Raw genomic sequence first — 18,047 nt, 5'->3', positions numbered from 1 at the left:
TATTCTAATGCTATGAAAGTTTTTGTAATGAGCACAGTGCTGTGTCAAGCATTGCTTTTGCTGCAAAGATTGATTGAACCAAGGAAGAGGCAATGTGAGACAACATCATGTGAGAAGGAGGCAATATGAAATCATCTCCAGTTCCAGTATATTTGATGAAGAATTTAGCAGAAGTGAAAGGAAATTGTTGTAATTTTGGCAAGATGGAAAGAGATCACTAGTTCAGGGCTACATAATAAGGATTAATCAGTTGATTGGAATGAAAACTGCTACAGCCAAATAGTTTGAGATCTAAAATAAATTCTTAAGCAAGAGGAATTTTCTTCACTACTATTATCCATAGATGTAAGCATGCAAAGAAACAATATGCTGAAAATTCGGGCCTGAAAGTTCTCCTTCTATGGCACTCAGGCTGTGCTAGAGACATAGCAAAGCTGTTGGAGCTTTCAGTCTGTGTTTGTGACAAAAAATGTATGTTAAAATCAAGATTTTTTTTTTTCACTACAGAAGAGGACTACTTTGACCTGACTGCAAGGTCAGTTAATATCTGTCCTCTCTGGTAAACAGATGGTCCAGTGAATATAGGCTCTTCTTACCCTCTCAGCAGCTGCTGAAGTGAGGATAATGTAATAAGTACCATTAAAAAAAAAGGAGTGGGAAGACATGGATCAAACTGATGATTTAGAAGATTTTATATTAAGTAGGAACAAAAGAGCAATGAATACTGTGTAAAATTTTTTCACAGCAAAAAGGAATCTTGTCTTCTGGTTTGTGTAATGACAGGCTGGTTAAATGAATTCCAAACTAAGAGAAGAAAACTCTTCCTTTGAAATTTGCAATTTTATGCTATGCAACCAGTATCTTGAAGAATATGATCTCTGCTTGAAAAAAAGTAATGTGTTGCTCATTAATAACTTGGGCTTTTGTGATGGAAAACATAAAGTTATACAAGATGTATTTCTGTTAAATGAATATATGCTGAATGGTTTATAGCTCATAAAAGCATGTTTTGCTCTATTTCCCTTGTAAATGTCTTTTTAGTGCAAGGGTTACAAGCACTTCCAAAGCTTTTGTAAAATAAAGCAGTCTTGCAATGAATTAATATTTTTCAAATACAACATGTAGTAGATATCCTTGCACAATAACATTGATTTGACAAATGGTCTTCAGACATGTTTTGAGTTTCAGTTCTGTTGGGATACTTGTATCACCCCAGTAATTCTGGAATCTCTTTCACATCCCCAAATAAGAGTTTTGTGAGTGAAGCTGCCTTGTTTTAGCTGTCCAGATGAAGTCAGGCTATTGTCCCCCTCTTCTAATCACTGAATCATCAAGCTTGTAAAAGACTTTCAGGATTATCTAATCCACTTGTTAACTGGGGACCATCATAACCACCCCTAAACCTAACCCCAGGTGCTACAGCCACTTCTCTTCTTATTGTCTCTGTTAGAGCAAGAAGCACTCATTGGATCTGCTGTGTCGATACCTTTAAGGAAAGCCAAAGAGTTTTGCAAGATTTTCAGCTCTTACTATAAAGCTTCCCACATGTTCTTTGTCAAGCAACAGATCTTTTTAACTGGATAATAATCTGGTTTAGACATGCTCAGGTCTTGCAGCATTCTATTCTTTCATGCAGAGTTGGTAGAATTTGGCTCTGACAACAGATAACGAATTATGTGACTGCATGATGTTGGATCAAAGTGGTAGACTGGAGCTTTGCATATATGGAACTTCACCTTAGTCCAGTTTCTGGGTATAGTGTCCCTGTATTCACATGTTTGTGGTACCAACAGAAGAGACTTTATCCAATAGGTCTGCAATTTTCTCTCCCCTTTCAATGAAGCTCAGTGCTGCCTTGCCTTATGTAAGGTGTTCCACCTCTGGGTGTTCCCTTAATCCTCATTTATAAGTCTTGCAGCTTTCACTGCTGAGGTTTGGTTGCCAACAACTATAGTTTATGACAGGAAACCTCAGTCTGTGAGAGAATCTGTAATACTAAGTGCTGATCCTTAGGTGCAGATTGTTCTTCTAGATTGTTCACAGTCCCTTTGTCACTGGACTGTAGTGAATTTCCATTCATTCATCAATATATTATTATTCTCAAAGGTGAATTATTCCAGAAGTACTTATGCTAACAACTTCTTTGATGTCTTTACATAGGCATTTTGTAGCTGTTCTTTTCTGTGTAAAAGAATTTTTTTCCTTAAAGAGGGTTTTACTTGGAGCATGAGTTTCATTTCTTTTCAAAAGAAATGAAGAAATATTTTCTTTGCAGAACTTGGGGTAAAGGTCATTCCAAAACTGTGTTGTGCTATAATGCCATTCATTCTACTGTGAAATGCTGTAAATCCAGAGACAAGTGCAATTTATCACAGCACAGCTTTGGTCTTCATATTTGTTCTGTTGTGTCAGTATTGCAAATTGTAGGTTACTGCCACATCTCCATATCCCAGAGCTACGTACAAAGTTCATGTCTCTTTGCATCTAGTTAAGCATTGTGGGATTTTTTTCATGGTCATTTGGTTCCAAGTTTCTCCTCTGTGATACCTTCTTGCCACTGCAGTGTCCCTAAGCCTGGGTACAATCTCTGCTTTTAAAGGCAGAGTGTACACAGGCAGTGCTCTCATGTAATAGCTTATGACAAGTCATTGAAATATTAACTTAAAACACTTGGTAAGCTCAAAATGTCTCTTGTATCACTCAGCTGCACTCTTCTTCAAATGGCTCTCTCTTTTGAGGTCAAGGCCTGCAGCACAACCCACAGGCTGGGTATGTGTCTCCCTTCCCTTGGTGCTGTTGGCTCTTGTTTACTCTTGCCCTCCACTGTGCTCTGGCTACCATTCCTCTTTTGTTGTTTCTCCTACATAACCACTTCCCAGCAAGGTCCTTTTGGTTGCTTTTGGGCAACACCCTCTCTATAATTTGTAATATGAATTGTAGTTGCATTGTGGGTTGATTTTTGTTTATTTGGTTTGTGGTTTTTTTTTCCCAGATGTGGCATCTAGATTGTCTTGTTAAATACTCTTGTAGTGGTCATAGTCTAGCATATATCAATACCTATATGGGCTAACAAGATTTGAAAACAACTTTAAAAGTAAAACCAGAACAAATATGTGGAACTGGTGGGCAGAAATTCAAACAACTCCCTGTTACTTTTTTACCTGGAAAAAAGTGACTTCTCAACAACAAATTGGAGTGTATTCCAATGTTTTATTTTGTGTTAATTATTTACAATATGCTTTTCTGTATTGGGTGCTATGGGACAACAGTTGCATATAAGAGGCACAGTTGGGTAGCTTTTGCAGCCATAACTGTGCATTTACTTTGACATTCATCAGGCCTTTGTAAAGCAAAAACTTCCCTCCCACACATTTTCTCTGTTGCCCTCTCACCCTCCTCCAACCACAGCAGCAGCTCCAAGTTCAGTCAGTTATAATGATTTTAAAGACTGTCTATCAGTAAAAGGAAGATGGTGTGTCTCATCTGACTTCTGACAAAAATAGTACTTTCATCATTGCATGATTGTGTATAATTTATTCATAGGCAACACTTGAGTTTTAATCACAAGAGTACTGTGATAAACCTTTTCCAGGGCTTTTATATAGGACTGAATAGAAGGCCAATTGGCTTAGTTTCAGTGCATGTCACGTCTCTGCTCCTTCTTTTGTTCTCAGTTTTTTGCATTATAGTTTCTTCTGCTTGCTTTTATGTAGAAGGGGAATCCTCTGAGGCTGGCTATGTTTGTTTGTCATTACTGAAGCAACTCTTCCCTGATGAAGGAAGCTTTCCATGAGTTTTTTTCAGCAAGGGACTCCCTGGGCACTAGACAGCAGGACCTGCTAGGGATGTTATAGGATTTTCTTTTTAGCTTTGAAGCTGTCTGGGTCTTGCTCAGTCTCAAACTGAAGGTTTTCCATGGTTCCTGGGTTGTGTGGGATCTAGACACATAAACCTAAAATTTGTAAGAAATAGTACACCATAAGCTTGATTCTTTTTCAACAGCTTCCATAGAACATTTGTAGGTTTGGAAAAGCTATTTAAACCAGCCTTTTTGGACTTCAGTGTTTACACAGAAAAACTGATGTAGTGCTGCAGAACCGCGCGCCCCTATGGCACTTGGTGTACCTTGGGTTTTGCTGCTGAATATGAAGAGACATCCTAGTGCCACAGTGAAAGGTGGTGGTAAGAGATCCAGGAACAAAACCCTGTCCTTGCTCTTTCTACATGAAATGATGCAAAGATTACCTAATGAAGTTTCCATGAAGAAAGAAAGATCTTATATTTCCTTTCACTGTCCCTCCAAAAGTAACAAATCAGCAGTAAGCTGCTCTTACTTTTTGGGTATCATACTATATGGAAGTCAGGAATAGTTTCCTGTCTTCTGATCAAGAATTGTGTTGTCAGTAGGAGTGATTGAGGTTTATTTCAGTTACAGCAAGGTGGACTTTCTTCTACCTTTACCTGCTGAAATAAATTAACAGTTGACACTGGACTTACTGACTGTCTTGAGTGTGCATTTCAGGAGCACTATCTGTTTAACCACACAAAAGTAAGAAATTAACAGTGTAACTGTTATTCCCCTCTGCAGAACTGACCCCTGAGGAGAAAGCCTTGAAGATTGCCAAAGCCATGCGTAAGCAGTCATCAGAGGTAAAAGAGAAATGGGAGAACCTAAATGCCAGTGCCAGTATCTGGCAGAAGCAAGTGGACAAAGCATTAGAAAAACTGAAAGACCTTCAGTGTGCCATGGATGACCTTGACGCTGATTTGAAGGAGGCTGAAAATGTGAGGAATGGCTGGAAACCTGTAGGAGACTTGCTCATAGATTCATTACCAGATCACATTGAGAAAACTACGGTAAGTGTGGAACTCCTGGGAAATATTTAGTTTGTTTGTGAGTTAAACCTCTCCATTCTAGTTCCTCTAGTCGCATTAGATATTTATACACTGTATGCTGAAATTCTCATGTGCAGTATAAAGTCTTTAAAGATTGTATCTGAAGTCTCAAATAAAGGCCAGAGCTGGGCCACATTCCCAGTGTTGGCTGGGATTACATACACACACAGATCTGTTTGGCCATCAAGTGTAACTCTTTCTAGAAAAACATTCAGAGCTTTCTTAATAACACAGAAATAAATACATAGTTTTAATTTATGTTCCTTAACTTTCACAAACTAAACATGCCTATTGTCTATTTTTTTTTTGTATGAGCAAATTTGCATTTGCTTTTACTTTAGCGTGGCTTCTCACCAGGATTATTTCAATCTGAAGAATACATAATACCTTATAATGTTGTTGTTGGCAAACCACTTTTTGCTGCCTGGGTTCCATGCAGGGCTCAGCATCCCAAGGCATGGCTGCTTTTGGTGGGTAGTAGTCATCCCCTGTCTAACTTCATGGATCGGGTAGGGACTTGGTAATGCAGAGCTCCTCAAGAAGGAGACTATCTTCTGATAATTAGCATTGTTCAGAAAAGCTGATTGGAAACAGTACAGTGCAGTGAATATCGTGGATTCCAGCAGAATGTGTGGGTATGCACATGTAGGTAGAGAAGATTGCTGTTTCGGGCAAATTCACCATTTACTGCTAAGCTTCTGTTTCACAAACACAGATTTTCATTTTTTAAGCTTAAGAATGAATGTAGCAAAGCATTAGAAGACCCTGGACTTGTGTACCTGACATTCTATGTCTTCAGCATAGCATGCTGGTGTTAGAAGAATAAAACGGGCTGCAGCCAGGTTTCTGTAGATATTCTCTCTATGTATACAGTGTCTGAATTCACAGGGCGACATTATTTCACATATAGCAATGTAAGCATGCTCATTCTCCAAATTGTATTGTTGCATTCAAGGTTAATGGAACTGAAATCTTTAAAACAAAGGCAGTCAAAGGTGAGTTAATATCCAGACTGCTGTTGATTTGAAAAGAGTAATGAATAATTTCCTTCTTCTCTTATATTCTAATATAGATGCTAAAGCAAGAAATAAGATGCTAATGCTGAATAGTTCCTTTTTTTCATGCTAAGAAGTGATTTGTCATATCTTAATGGCTTTTTCTGTAAAGTAGATGAAAGCAAAGTCTTTCAGATTTTCATTGCTGTGGAAAAACAGTAACTTTTGCTGAAACAATAGGGGCCTACTCACTGTCCAGAAACCCATTGTTTCTTTCTTAACAGTATGTTCTTTCTGTTCTTTCTGTTCCTTGGCCTAATGAGAGTGATTATTGAAGGGAGGTAAATAATTAAATTATCCAAAGAAAATACTTCCTTTACAGTTGTTTTGGGCTCATTTAATGATGTTTAATCAAGCTGTTTACAGGACTGAACACTTAACTGCTCACAGCAAGCAAGACATTTGAAGCATCTTTTAAACTTTAACTAAACTTGCATCAATTTTGTCTTAATACTGTATTTAGTTCGATTTGATTCAATAAACCTTTTACTTCTTTTTAGTCATTGTAATAGCTTTATTCTCTGGTTCTAATCAGGTAAAACATTGTACTCCTTTTCCTTAGAAGATGCATTCCTTCATGCTTTGCTAGTTCAATAATAGTTTTTAAATTGAATTTTTGTCAGCTGCTTAATACTTCAAAACTATAGCTACTGAACAGTGTTTTTCTTAAGAATAGTTGGCAGGCTCTATGCTGGTAAAACTCCTAATATAGCATTGTGTATTTTCCTTTGCAAAGAAAAAGCCAGACAGCACCACAAAAAAACAATTAATTAAATTCTTTTAGGGGTGCAATTTGCTTATGGGCATTTCAGTAAGTTTCATACTCTTTTTCCTTAAAGTGGATATGAATGAACTTTTTTTGCTGAGAACTGCCTTGTGTGCAGTTGTTTAGCATAAACTGCCACATTGGGCAGGTCAGCACCATGTGGAGTTACACTTTTGTGCTGCTCAGATGTCAACTGAACATAAGTGTCTTTCTTACCCTTCTAGGCTTTTAGAGAAGAAATTGCTCCAATCAGCTTAAAAGTTAAAACAGTGAATGATTTGTCCAGCCAGCTGTCTCCACTTGACCTTTATCCATCTTTAAAGATGTCTCGTCAACTGGATGATCTCAATATGCGGTGGAAACTTTTACAGGTATTCTTCTGATTATTTACAGCAGGCGTGTGGGGAGGGATATTTCTCACACTCCTCTCCTTTCTTAAAAGATTCATTTATTACCATTTGTTCATTACTTCTGTCACTGAGGTGTTATTCTGTTAGTACCAATGCAAAAAAAGGAGCTGCCTTTCCTGCTGTAGCTTGGCCAAAAGCTTTTCCTTTCAATCTATTTCAGCAGTTTATTCAAACAGGAAACTGCAATAAATTCTGGAAAATAGAGGGAACTATTGCTGCATGGTTCTTTTGTGTGTCTTGTAGCAGTAGATTTTACTGCATAAATCTGTGTCACCAAAAACGGGTGTAAAAATTTTTGTTGTTTCCACCTTGTGTGAAAGCTGTTTTATTGTCTTTGAATGTTCAGTTTCTGTAGGAAATTTCACTTAAAGTGATTTAAGTATTAGTAGAGCTATAACAAGATATATTCTAGAGCAATTTAGCATAAAAAGCAGAAGAAATCTGAGATGAGTGTGCCCTCACTGCTTTATTCCTTGTCCTCTGCTGCAGTGTCTGACCAGTGACTGTTCCAGAATCTTTGCGTGCTTGTGACAACTTTTCAACTTTTTCTTCCATTTCCTTTTGCTTCCTCACTTGCTAGGATGGCACAAAGGAAGAGCTCCCTGGATTTGTCATGTTTTTTTAAAGGGTCTGTGTCATACATTCCTGGAACTTCTAGTAAAGGGCTGGGAAAAGCACACATGCATTGCTTCCTCAGGACCTATCCTTGCATCTTTTTAATAAATGTTTTAGAGGTGTAAGCCTATAATCTCACATCTACTAAGGCAAAAACTGAGTTTATATAATTGTTATGCATAGATAGGTTGTGGTATTAAGGTTCATGTTGGTTTCCTGATGTTCCAGCCTACCTGCCATCATCAGAGCTAATGAGACAGAATTTTAACTCTATCACCTCTCCAGTTTTTTACTGAGAGCTTCTATAAAAAAGATAACATTATTGCAGGAGTTGTGAAGACAACATAAAAATGAGCAGATCTTTCCCAGAGATTTTGAAGTAGTGTATGTCACTGTATAGCTAATATAATTTAAATCACTAAATAAATCTGGATTTTTTTTTCTTGACTTATGTTACAACCATGTTCTTATTTTGAATTGACAGTTGGTTTTTCAGTAAACCAAATGCAGTGTATATAAAATATTACAGCTGTTATGCAAACCAGCAATTCCTGGAGCCATTTTGTCCTTTTTTTTAAATTGACAGAACAAACAAACAACTTCAAAAGTATAGGATTTATTTCTTTTTAAAAGCCCTATTAGAAGAATTGCATACTGTTGCCACAGTGGTTTTGTAGCTCTTGTAGTGTCAAACTTGTAACCTGACCGGTGCATCTATGTAATACCTTGTTAAAAAGATTACAGATCAAGTGCTACCTTTGGCTTTGCTGAAGAACGCCAGATGAACTGTTTGTAAGACTAGTCAGTCTAGTCTCTGTAAATAAAACAGGTTAGGAAGCAACGTAGAAGTTGTTTCTCAGAATTCTAGTTGTTTCTTTCTTATTCTAGTTGAGGGAGAATCAGTGGAAGAGTCCACATGTAAAACTTACCCAGAAAGGTTGGCTGGTTTTGTTTGTCTTGGCCTGAATCGTTTCCTTGAACTGGCTTACAACATGCCTCAATAAAACACCATGTTCACAAGTCTGAGTGGTAATCTGGCTTTGTTGCTGGTTAAAACATTTATAGAATTATGTCCACAGAGACTATGCAGTGCCTTATCAGCATTCCTCAGCCGTGTTTAGGCAATATTCTTCAGGCTTAAGGAGACATTCAGTTTGTTACATACCAAGGTAAAAAATGGGAAGTTTCCAGGATGATTTCCATGCTGATAGATACCACACAGAATTACAGCTAAGTAGCACAGTTTTGGAAAAACAATATGTAGTTATTCATTTAAACCATTTGCTAAAAACAACCTCTTTCCCCACACCAACTACAACTAAAGTATCTTAAAAAACCAACAACAACAAAACAACCAACAATCAAATATTTTCTAGAGCTTTAGCAAGATGGAGTTAGAGAACTTATACCTTCAACTTTATATAGTGTCTGGTAAATGTAAGTCAGGAACAGTAAATTCAGAAGTAAAATAATACTAGAAAAAATAATTAAATCTGGCAAGTTGAAGGCTTTATCCTGAGAGGTTGAAAGACTGTGTATTCTAAATCAAAAATTTCAAACCTTTTTAGCAGCAATAAGTGACTTCTAGTTGTGAGGAACAAATAGAGTAGTAGTCTGAATAGAACAATCTCAAACTCCCAAGAGTGAGATTGATTATATATGTATGTCTTCTGCAAATCTTCATTTCCAAAGTTGCACTTCTGAATTAGGTTTTTATCTCTGCTTATCTGACAGCAGCTATTTTCAGTTTACCTCACTTACTTGTTACTCTTCCTCAAAATACTAAGAAGGAACCATAACTTGCCATCACACCATTTTCAACTGACTAGATCCCAGTTACCATTTAATCAGGAATTTTTGCTAGCAAGACAGCTATTTCTGCCTGTTCATCAGATTCATGGAATGATGGAGTAGCCCTGTTTGAAAGGATCTGACCTCAAAAGATCATGTAGTCCAACCTTTTAGGGGAAAGGAAGCCTTGATGAGATTGTCCAGCACCCTGGTTCCACCCCTGTTAGTCCAGTGATTTCATCTCTGCAGTGGCCAGAAATGTTTCTGTGCTAAAAAAGCACAGTGCAGCATTTGATACTACCATGTGACTTCTTGGAACACCAATTGCATGTATTCATGCAGACCATCACTATGAAAGGGCTTCAAAGTCTTTAAAAACTACCAAACAATATATTATCCCTTCATAAAATGTTCTGTGTTAGGAGTCTGAGGTAAAGCTGTACTAGTAGGCCACTGCAGTCTACAATCCCTTTTTTTGCTGAGCTATTTGTCCCCTCCTGTCATTGGGAGGCAGAATTTGGTTGATTTGTTTTTCAGTGCTTTTGAGGTGGAAGGTAAGCACTTTTCCAGTTAGTCACTGATCAGTAAATTTTACACATTCCTAACACAGATAAAAGTGAAGAATCCTTATAATCCATTATTTCTTGCAAAAAGATTGCTTTTTGCTGCCTTCTGCTTTTAGAAATAGTAACTTGATTTTTCTGTAATAATTTTATTTCGTTTTTCAAGGCTGATGATCCACTATTCTGTTATGTTTTTTGTATGCTTTCTGAGACAAATCCATGAACATCCACAGAGCACTGATTCCACATGTTCCCTAACAAACAGTTTATGTCTCCAGTGGCCTGCTCAAAGCATCTCAGCCATACTAATATCTGCAGGCCTGCTAGTGAATGCCAAGTTGAGAACTACTATGTTCAGTTTTCATCAGTGATTTTTAAAAGAGAATGGTACTCTCATTTTTCAGACTTTCCTACAGCAGAGAGCTGGCAATGTTTTACAAAAATTGTTCCCAAAGAAATAGAATATGACTTAGTTCACAATAATTAGTAATTTAATTGATTACGTTTAGTTCATATTTATGTCAGTGCAGAATATCTGTATCTGTCATAGCAAATAAATTGTAGTTAAGCAAATTCTTACTTAGCTGACATAATTAATGTACTAGAACAGGAGCCACCATTGGTGCCAAATTGTGACACTGGAGAATGAAACTCTAAAGCTGATGGCCACTTTCACCTATCAGGTTGATTTTACTTTTTTTTTCTCAGATCTGTGAAGACCTAAGGATTATTTTTTAGCAAGCTACATCTGTTTGAACATTTAGCCTTTATGTTTTTTCTTTATCTAAGTCTTTATTGCAAATGTAACCTTCTTCAAATAAAGATGGAATTTTCTCTTGTTTTTTTTCCAGTAAAGAAAGTGGTTTACTTTATTCCTGTAATTTCCCCAATATTATTCCCAGTTAATCTGTCTTTCAGTACATCAATATTTCTTAAATTATAAATCATGGTATTTTGTGTGGTTTAGGAAGAGGTATCAGCCATGAAACCCTTGGGCACCAGCCAGCTGGTAGCAGGGCAAGACCTGTCTGTGTGTAGCTGCAAGAGCCTATGGGGCTTTTACAGCTTGTAAGTCTTCACTGCAGTTTACAGAGATCTTGAGGGAAGAGGAGAGAGTTACTTTCAAGTGGAGTTTTTTTTTTTTCCAAAGAAGGATGAATCCTAAAGTGGGCCAAGATTGTAGAAAATTACATTAATCAAGAGTTTAATTACTTGAGATCCATTGTGGATCAAAGCTGAGTCTCGTTTTACCAGGGCCCTAAATGGGGGCTGTCAGGACCCAAGAGCAGGCACTGTGTGTCAGCAGCGCTGTCATGTGTGTGCAGTGTAAATTCAGCGCGTGTTCCTGCCTGTTCTTTCAATCTCTGCTTACACAGGGAATCCAGTGCAAGAAGCTTTTTTCATGCTGGAACCCTAATTACTCAGGCACTATAATTTCTGATATATGTACCTATGTCTTTTCAAAGATAGCTATTTTTAAGTTGGGCACCAACAGTCCTGCTGGCCTGAACACTTTTCACCTTTTATCTCTTCACCTTTTGATCCGTAGAGTTGCAGTGTCATGTATGACTTCATGCCTTTTCCAACTCAGTGTGCAGAAACATTCCTGATATTGTGGATGATATCTGATTTGCATAAATTCTGCAAAGATTACAGTTCTTTGTCAAGGAGTGCTAAGACAAGTTTTAATTGTTTGGTTTTTTTCCTTGGCCATAGAATGTTAATCAATATTAATTTGAGTTGCAAATAGGAACTAAGGGTTGTAACTAATAAAAACAAGGTTGCTATTTCTTCTTCTTGTTCTGTTGCAGAGCATTATTTATACTAGTGGAATAATTTATTTTAAAATCATAAACTGATAATAGTCCTATAAAGGTAGGAAAACAAGTGCCTGCAGTTTCCCTAAATGCCTAGCTTGCTTGCTCAGAATTTATCATCCTTCTTTGAAGTAGAATCAACACATTTGTTTTATTCCAGTGTGGCATCAAATAGATGACTGTAATCATCCTGATAGATTGCCATAAGTTTCTTCTGCTGCTATTCTAATTACTGAAAGTAGTCTTGGAAATATTAATTGTTTGAATTTAATTTATTATAAGCATATTAATTGCAAAATAAATAAAAGATATTTAGATTCTTTTAGTATGACAGGTGCTTTCTAATAACAACCTTTTCTTTATTTCCTCAGCCTCTGTACAGTTTCCATGGCAGAGATCTGTTTCACATAACAAAGTGCCCTATTATATCAAGTAAGTTTGCCTTGATTCTATTTTTCTGAAGTATAACAGACAGTGCTATGACCATAACCTAGCAGAAAAGCATAGGTACTAAGTAGTTGCCAGAAATGCTGTTGAGATTTTCTCTATGTAGTATTGTGCCGCCTATATTGTAAAGTAATGTTTATTGCTTTGTGTGCTGCATAATTTAGAAATACATGAAAACAAGTCACTGACAAACCCTAATTAAGAACCTCACTCACATAGGAAACAGAAGAGGCACTCTAGTGTAATACACTGTCAGTGTTCAAACTGGACTTGTTCTTGTGTGTGTGACTCATTCAGAGTACAAACTGTAGAGGGGAACAAATTGAATAAATAATGTATTTAAAATCAAAAAGTTCATAACCTAGAGCAGGACAGTGGTGACTAATATCTATTGAGCCCATTCGTCATTTTGTGCAAAATTGCTTTGTAAATAAACGCCTCAACTGTTCTTTTGTCATCTTCTTTACTTTATGGTAGTTTTTATAGTAATTGAAGTTAAGGTAAATTTTACTCAGATATAAATATTTACAAAAATTTTACAACTACCTTGATTACCAAGAGGAATGGTTGAGATATTTATTTTGAAAATAATAAGGAATACCTAAATTAGGGGTGTGGAGATCTTGACATGTTCTATAAAGAGCAAACCCTTTGCTTGTTTTTTTAATCTACCAGTGTTTATTTTGTTTGCCTGTACTTTTAAGGTCAAATATTGCAGCTTTGAGAGGAGGATAGGTCTTTGCTAGAAAGGTAAATGAAATTTTAAGAAGGTACATTGTATAAGCGAGACCCCGAGTAGTACATTTTAGGCTGAAGGAAATCTGTGTTTAAAATGTTACCAGTTTGTGTTTAGGAAAAGAGTAGGGTTTTTAAATCTGTAGGATGACAGTGAAATGGATCTGAAGATAGTTCATTTTAAAAGAACATGAGGATTTTTTTACTATTGCATATTGCTCATAACTCTGAGAGCCACATGTTGTGCTTCAAACAATTTACAAGTACTTGAGAGCTTTGAAAGCAGGTACCAATAAATCTGTCAATCAAACCTGTTAGCCTTCTTGAGATGTGGCAGTTGTTTTTAAACTGTCATATGAAGATTAATTTCTTTAAAGGGTCTGAATAGGTAACCAGAAAAAGCAAAAACCTGCTATGAACATCCTTGAATTCTCTATAAAAGCATTTGTGTTTCTGCTCAAAAGTTTTGCAAGAGACAGCAGAAACTGTGGTATGATAGAGAAGAGGTTCTTGCCTCCCTCCCAATGGAAGAAGAGAGGGAAGAAGTTGGATGTGGAGGCACATTCACTGCTCAGACTCAGGCAGAAGTGCTCTTAAAATGATCACACCTGCAGCAGTAATTCAAGGAAAATGCTGAAGTGGCAAACTACAGGAAGCAAGAGGAAAAGTACGCTAAGCCTGTTTTTTCTTGTGGGTATGTCCTTAGTGGACATTGAAAGATTTGTGTTCCTGTTCTACCTTATCAGAGTCAATGGTTGGAGTTGGGGGCGTGAGTTGGCCTCAGAGGGTTTTGTGGAGCTCACCAGTTCATTCAGAGCTGGGGAACAGAGAGAGGAACAGATGGAAGAAATTAAGATATACCTTCTGATCCATGCACACCAGTTGGTGGTAAAGTATTCCCCGGGACAGGCCTTGCTCCTGTCGTAGGAGTGTGTTGGTGGCCCTAGAGCTTGATTGTGGAATGAAGCCAGCTGGAGCTCAAAAACAAAACCCAGCATCTCTTAGAAATTGTTTTTAATGGTCTTTCACAGAAAGTTTGGTAGTGGCGATAAGTGTAGGGCAAGTTCTTTGAGGGTCGAGCTCTTTATAGTAGCAGAGACCACTGTTTCATTTTCAGGATGGCTTTAATGGAGTCAACAGAATTAACTATTGCATCTCAAATAAGACTTTCCTAGTAATCTTTCCTTACTTTCAACATGATATATGCTGCTAAAGCAATGTCTTGATTGTTGTGTGTTGAAAAGGAATGATGGTACATTTAACTAGTGAGATTTACTTTTTGAAAAAAACTTGAAGGTTTCAGTAGCTTCACAGTCTGGAAAGAAGACTGACTTCTGCAGTTTCCTACATTTTTTATTTCTTACTGATCTAAACATCATTGATTTCAGCAGCATCTAGATAAATCAGAGAATTGTGGAAGATAAAGGAGAAAATAGCTGATTCTGAACTTCATTTGCTTTGTTATGATGAGGCTGGAGAGTACTCTTGGGTTTAAATACCTTTTTTTAATCTTTGTCTGTTGCTTAATTTCAGACACAGTTTAAAGAAGAAAGAAAAACAATACTGACACAAAAACCTTGTTAGTTTGGAATGATTACATGGAGTAAGACAATTCAAGAGAACAGTCAATAAGATTTAATGATTTTTATATAGAACGAAAGGCTAGGAAAAAGAGAGAAACTGATTTTTTTTTTTAATTATACTAACATCTTTCAATGAGTTGCCTTTCATGTAAAGCACAGCATGAGTAGAGACAACAGCTGCAATAAGTCTCAAAAACTTTATCATTTGAGAGCAACTGACTGTATTTACAAGAAGACTTCTGTGTTCAGAGGGAAGATTTAAGATGCCAGTTGTTCATTTTATGGTATAGCAGAACAAGGATAATAAAAGTATGATCCAGTGATAGGTGGCTGAAAAATGAGAAATTTTAAAAATTAATTTTGAAAGGGAAATAAATGCTAATTGAAATCAGATTACTTAAATTCTGAATAAGAACACTTTTTTAGACAACCATGAATTTATAACTTTACTTCATTTTCATAGCTTTTTGTCTGTGTCCTTGAATGAGAAATGTTAAATATTCAGAAAGTCACATAGCTGAAGATGATGATGTAGTTATACCTATGCTGAGTATTTGGGGAAAATAAGAAAAAATAACCAACTGCAGTCTGCAGTTTTATTGCATATAGAATGTAGTTTAAAAATATCGAGGAACTCTGCCTGAGAAGGCAGGAGAAAGTACTTTAGGTAGCAATTAGTCTGTAAGGAGAGTGTCAAAATGATGCAAGATGTCTGTATTTTCAGATAAGAAACGCTTTGTTTGGTTCCTGACACCAGAGGTAGCTTGCATTTACATGGGTAGAGAGAAGTGGCTCAGTGGAAGGTCTTTGGTGTGGTGAGTTTGGAGTGCAGTTTGTTGTCCCCACCCCATTTGCTAACAGTTGGCACATCTGCCCTTTCTGGGGTTGTATTTAATCAAGTAGTGAGGCACAGGAACAATCAAAAAGCCAGTGTACAACCTCCTCTGCCCTATAAATTCAGACAGAGGCAGTCTGGTTTGGGGTATTTTGGAAAGAATCAACTATCCTGCTTAGTGGAAGAAGAATTTTCAGGTTTATCAAAGTGTGTGTTTCCTGGGGTATGGTGGATATTTGAACTGAACTTACACACATGATTTACCCTGTCACTTCTCTTCTCTTGAATTGTCTTACTATCTAAGCCAGATTTTTGAAATGTTGCTGGTTCTGTTGATGTGATTTTAATTTAATTTCTTTTGCCTTCTGTTTGATTTTTTTTCTTAATGCAGTTATAGAATTATTTTGTATTTCTGTAGTCTGTAGGCACAGTAAAATTCAATGAAACCCTTAATCTGTAAAATCTTGAAGCTGCTGGAAAAAAAAAAGCATAGTCTTTCATTACATTTCAATAAAAATATTCTAAAAAGAAATAGAATAATAAACACTATAATCATTAAACTTCCATGAGAGAAACATGATGAATATGCAGAAAGCATAATTACCCTAGCATTTCTCACTGTTTTTCTTTTAACTATAATTTAAGTGTTCTTTGGCCATGTACCTTTCAATGCCATAAATTATTAGATATTTGTGCTGTGCAGAAGAAACAAAAGGGCAATACAGAAGAGGATGCAGTGAGTTTAATCTCATGCAGGGCATTACATAGGGAGAGCAATTTCTTGTTGCAACCATTAAATTGATCGATATCAAACGCCATAGTTGCCTTGCCTTTTCTGTAATCCTCCAAAGTGGCTGGCATCACCAGCTTCTTAGAAATCCTATTTTATCACCTCCTATATTTTGTTCAGCTTTATGGGGGCAGGAATAAAATGTTTTCTGCTTCTCCATTTTTTAAGACTCTTCAGAAAGTCTTTGCTGATGTTTGGTTTATGCCTGTATGTGGAAGAGGGGGAGAAGTAAAGGAGCAGAGAAAAAAAAATATTATAATTATATCCATAATCTCATTCTTATAAGTATTAGGTGTTTCCCTTAGAAGGGGAAAAAAATCTAATTTACAGAAAGAGGTAATACAAGTTTGAAGGTTTGAGAGTTTCTTCAATTACCAGTTCCTGTGCTTGTCTTCATTTTCAATTAAAGAAATGCAGTAGCACATTTCTCTGGAGTGATTTCAAAATATCTGCATATAAATGGTTCTGCCAACCTCTAAGGTGCAATACCCTTGTGATGCATTATGCCAACTCTTTTCACCACAAAACAGTATTTTCTAGTGGGCTTAAAAAAAAGAAAAAAGAAATGAAAATATTCAGTATCTAGCATGACACCATGACATAAAGAGGGAATGTTATGCCATTTGAAATTTGGCAAGGGTTGCAAAGTCAGAGTTCTGAGTGCTGTTGATTCATTAGTGATCAGTAAAGATTCTGAATTTGAGTAATGTTTTGTGCAAATGACTACAGGAACAGAAAGGTACTTAACATCCTGCCAGAGTACTGTTTCTTGTGGTGTTTGCCAGTGATTATCAACAGAGGCCTTGTCCATGATAAGAAATGATAAAAAATACCCACAACCTGTTTCTAGTTTCCTTTTTTGTACAATAAAAGCTGAATAAGAAAAACTGGATTTTTTTCACAACTCCATGGGCATCTTGAAACACCTGGAGATGTTGAACTTAATCCATTCATTTCAATAGGACTGTTCTTTTCTTTCTAGAGCATAAATTAAATTACATGCTAAGTGTTTCTTAGCTTTTTATTTACAATCAGGAAGTGTTTTTAAATGGATTATCTTTGCCAATTATAATTAGAAAGCTGCCAGCAAACATAATGAATAAGAAATAGATTGTAAGGGCAAATGTTTGTCATGTAAGCTTTAGAGCACTTTGTTAGTATGTGGGTGGTTTGTAGTTTGGAGTATTTTATGGTTATCTTGGTTTTTTGTTAATGAAATTTACACAAATGCATTTATACTTTTTAAGTTACACTGTTTTGTCAGATAATATATTAATGGGTTCATGTTTTGCTGTCTGGCTCATATTGGGTCGATAAGTTTGGCAGAAGAGATTTAGAAGACTCTTGCTCTGAATAACTCATACTTTTGATAGGACCAACAAAAAAAAAAAATCTCTTCTCAGTGAAATGCTTTTAATTCTTCCCTGACTAAACCATGAGGAAAGATGTAATATGTTCATACCCACTTGTGTTACTGCCCTGTAGAGCAGCTCACTTCTGTAATAGCAGAAATCCCTCGTTGTGCCACCCACTGAACAGAATGAAATCTTGTGCCCTGGGCTCCTGTACACCTTGAAAAATTCTTTGTTTTGGTGCCATCTACAAATGAGATGAATTATGGGTCCAATTGTTGTTCAGCTTCAATCAAAGTTAATATCACCTCACTCCACGAGTAGTTCTTGACATTGGCAGGGAGCTTACAAGGCAAGGTGCTCCTTGCACTGTCATCACTGTGACCTGGGAC

The 18,047-nt window shown here is 36.6% G+C and overlaps 1 protein-coding gene across 1 annotated transcript in view; it reads left to right on the top strand.

The window, feature by feature from the left end:
* UTRN (utrophin) overlaps positions 1 to 18,047 on the top strand; it is a 303,831-nt gene that overhangs the window by 225,018 nt on the left and 60,766 nt on the right. The window contains exons 54-57 of the mRNA XM_039706856.1: positions 4,589 to 4,857; positions 6,942 to 7,088; positions 8,631 to 8,679; positions 12,285 to 12,345. Coding sequence (XP_039562790.1) covers positions 4,589 to 4,857; positions 6,942 to 7,088; positions 8,631 to 8,679; positions 12,285 to 12,345 — 526 coding nt within the window. The remainder of the gene's footprint in view (positions 1 to 4,588; positions 4,858 to 6,941; positions 7,089 to 8,630; positions 8,680 to 12,284; positions 12,346 to 18,047) is intronic.

The sequence above is a fragment of the Passer montanus genome, unplaced genomic scaffold (genome assembly GCF_014805655.1).
Source record: "Passer montanus isolate IOZ18808 unplaced genomic scaffold, ASM1480565v1 scaffold2, whole genome shotgun sequence".
Taxonomy (NCBI): domain Eukaryota; kingdom Metazoa; phylum Chordata; class Aves; order Passeriformes; family Passeridae; genus Passer; species Passer montanus.
The sequence above is the reverse complement of the archived record's forward strand: the minus strand, read 5'-3'. Positions and strand labels throughout refer to the sequence as shown.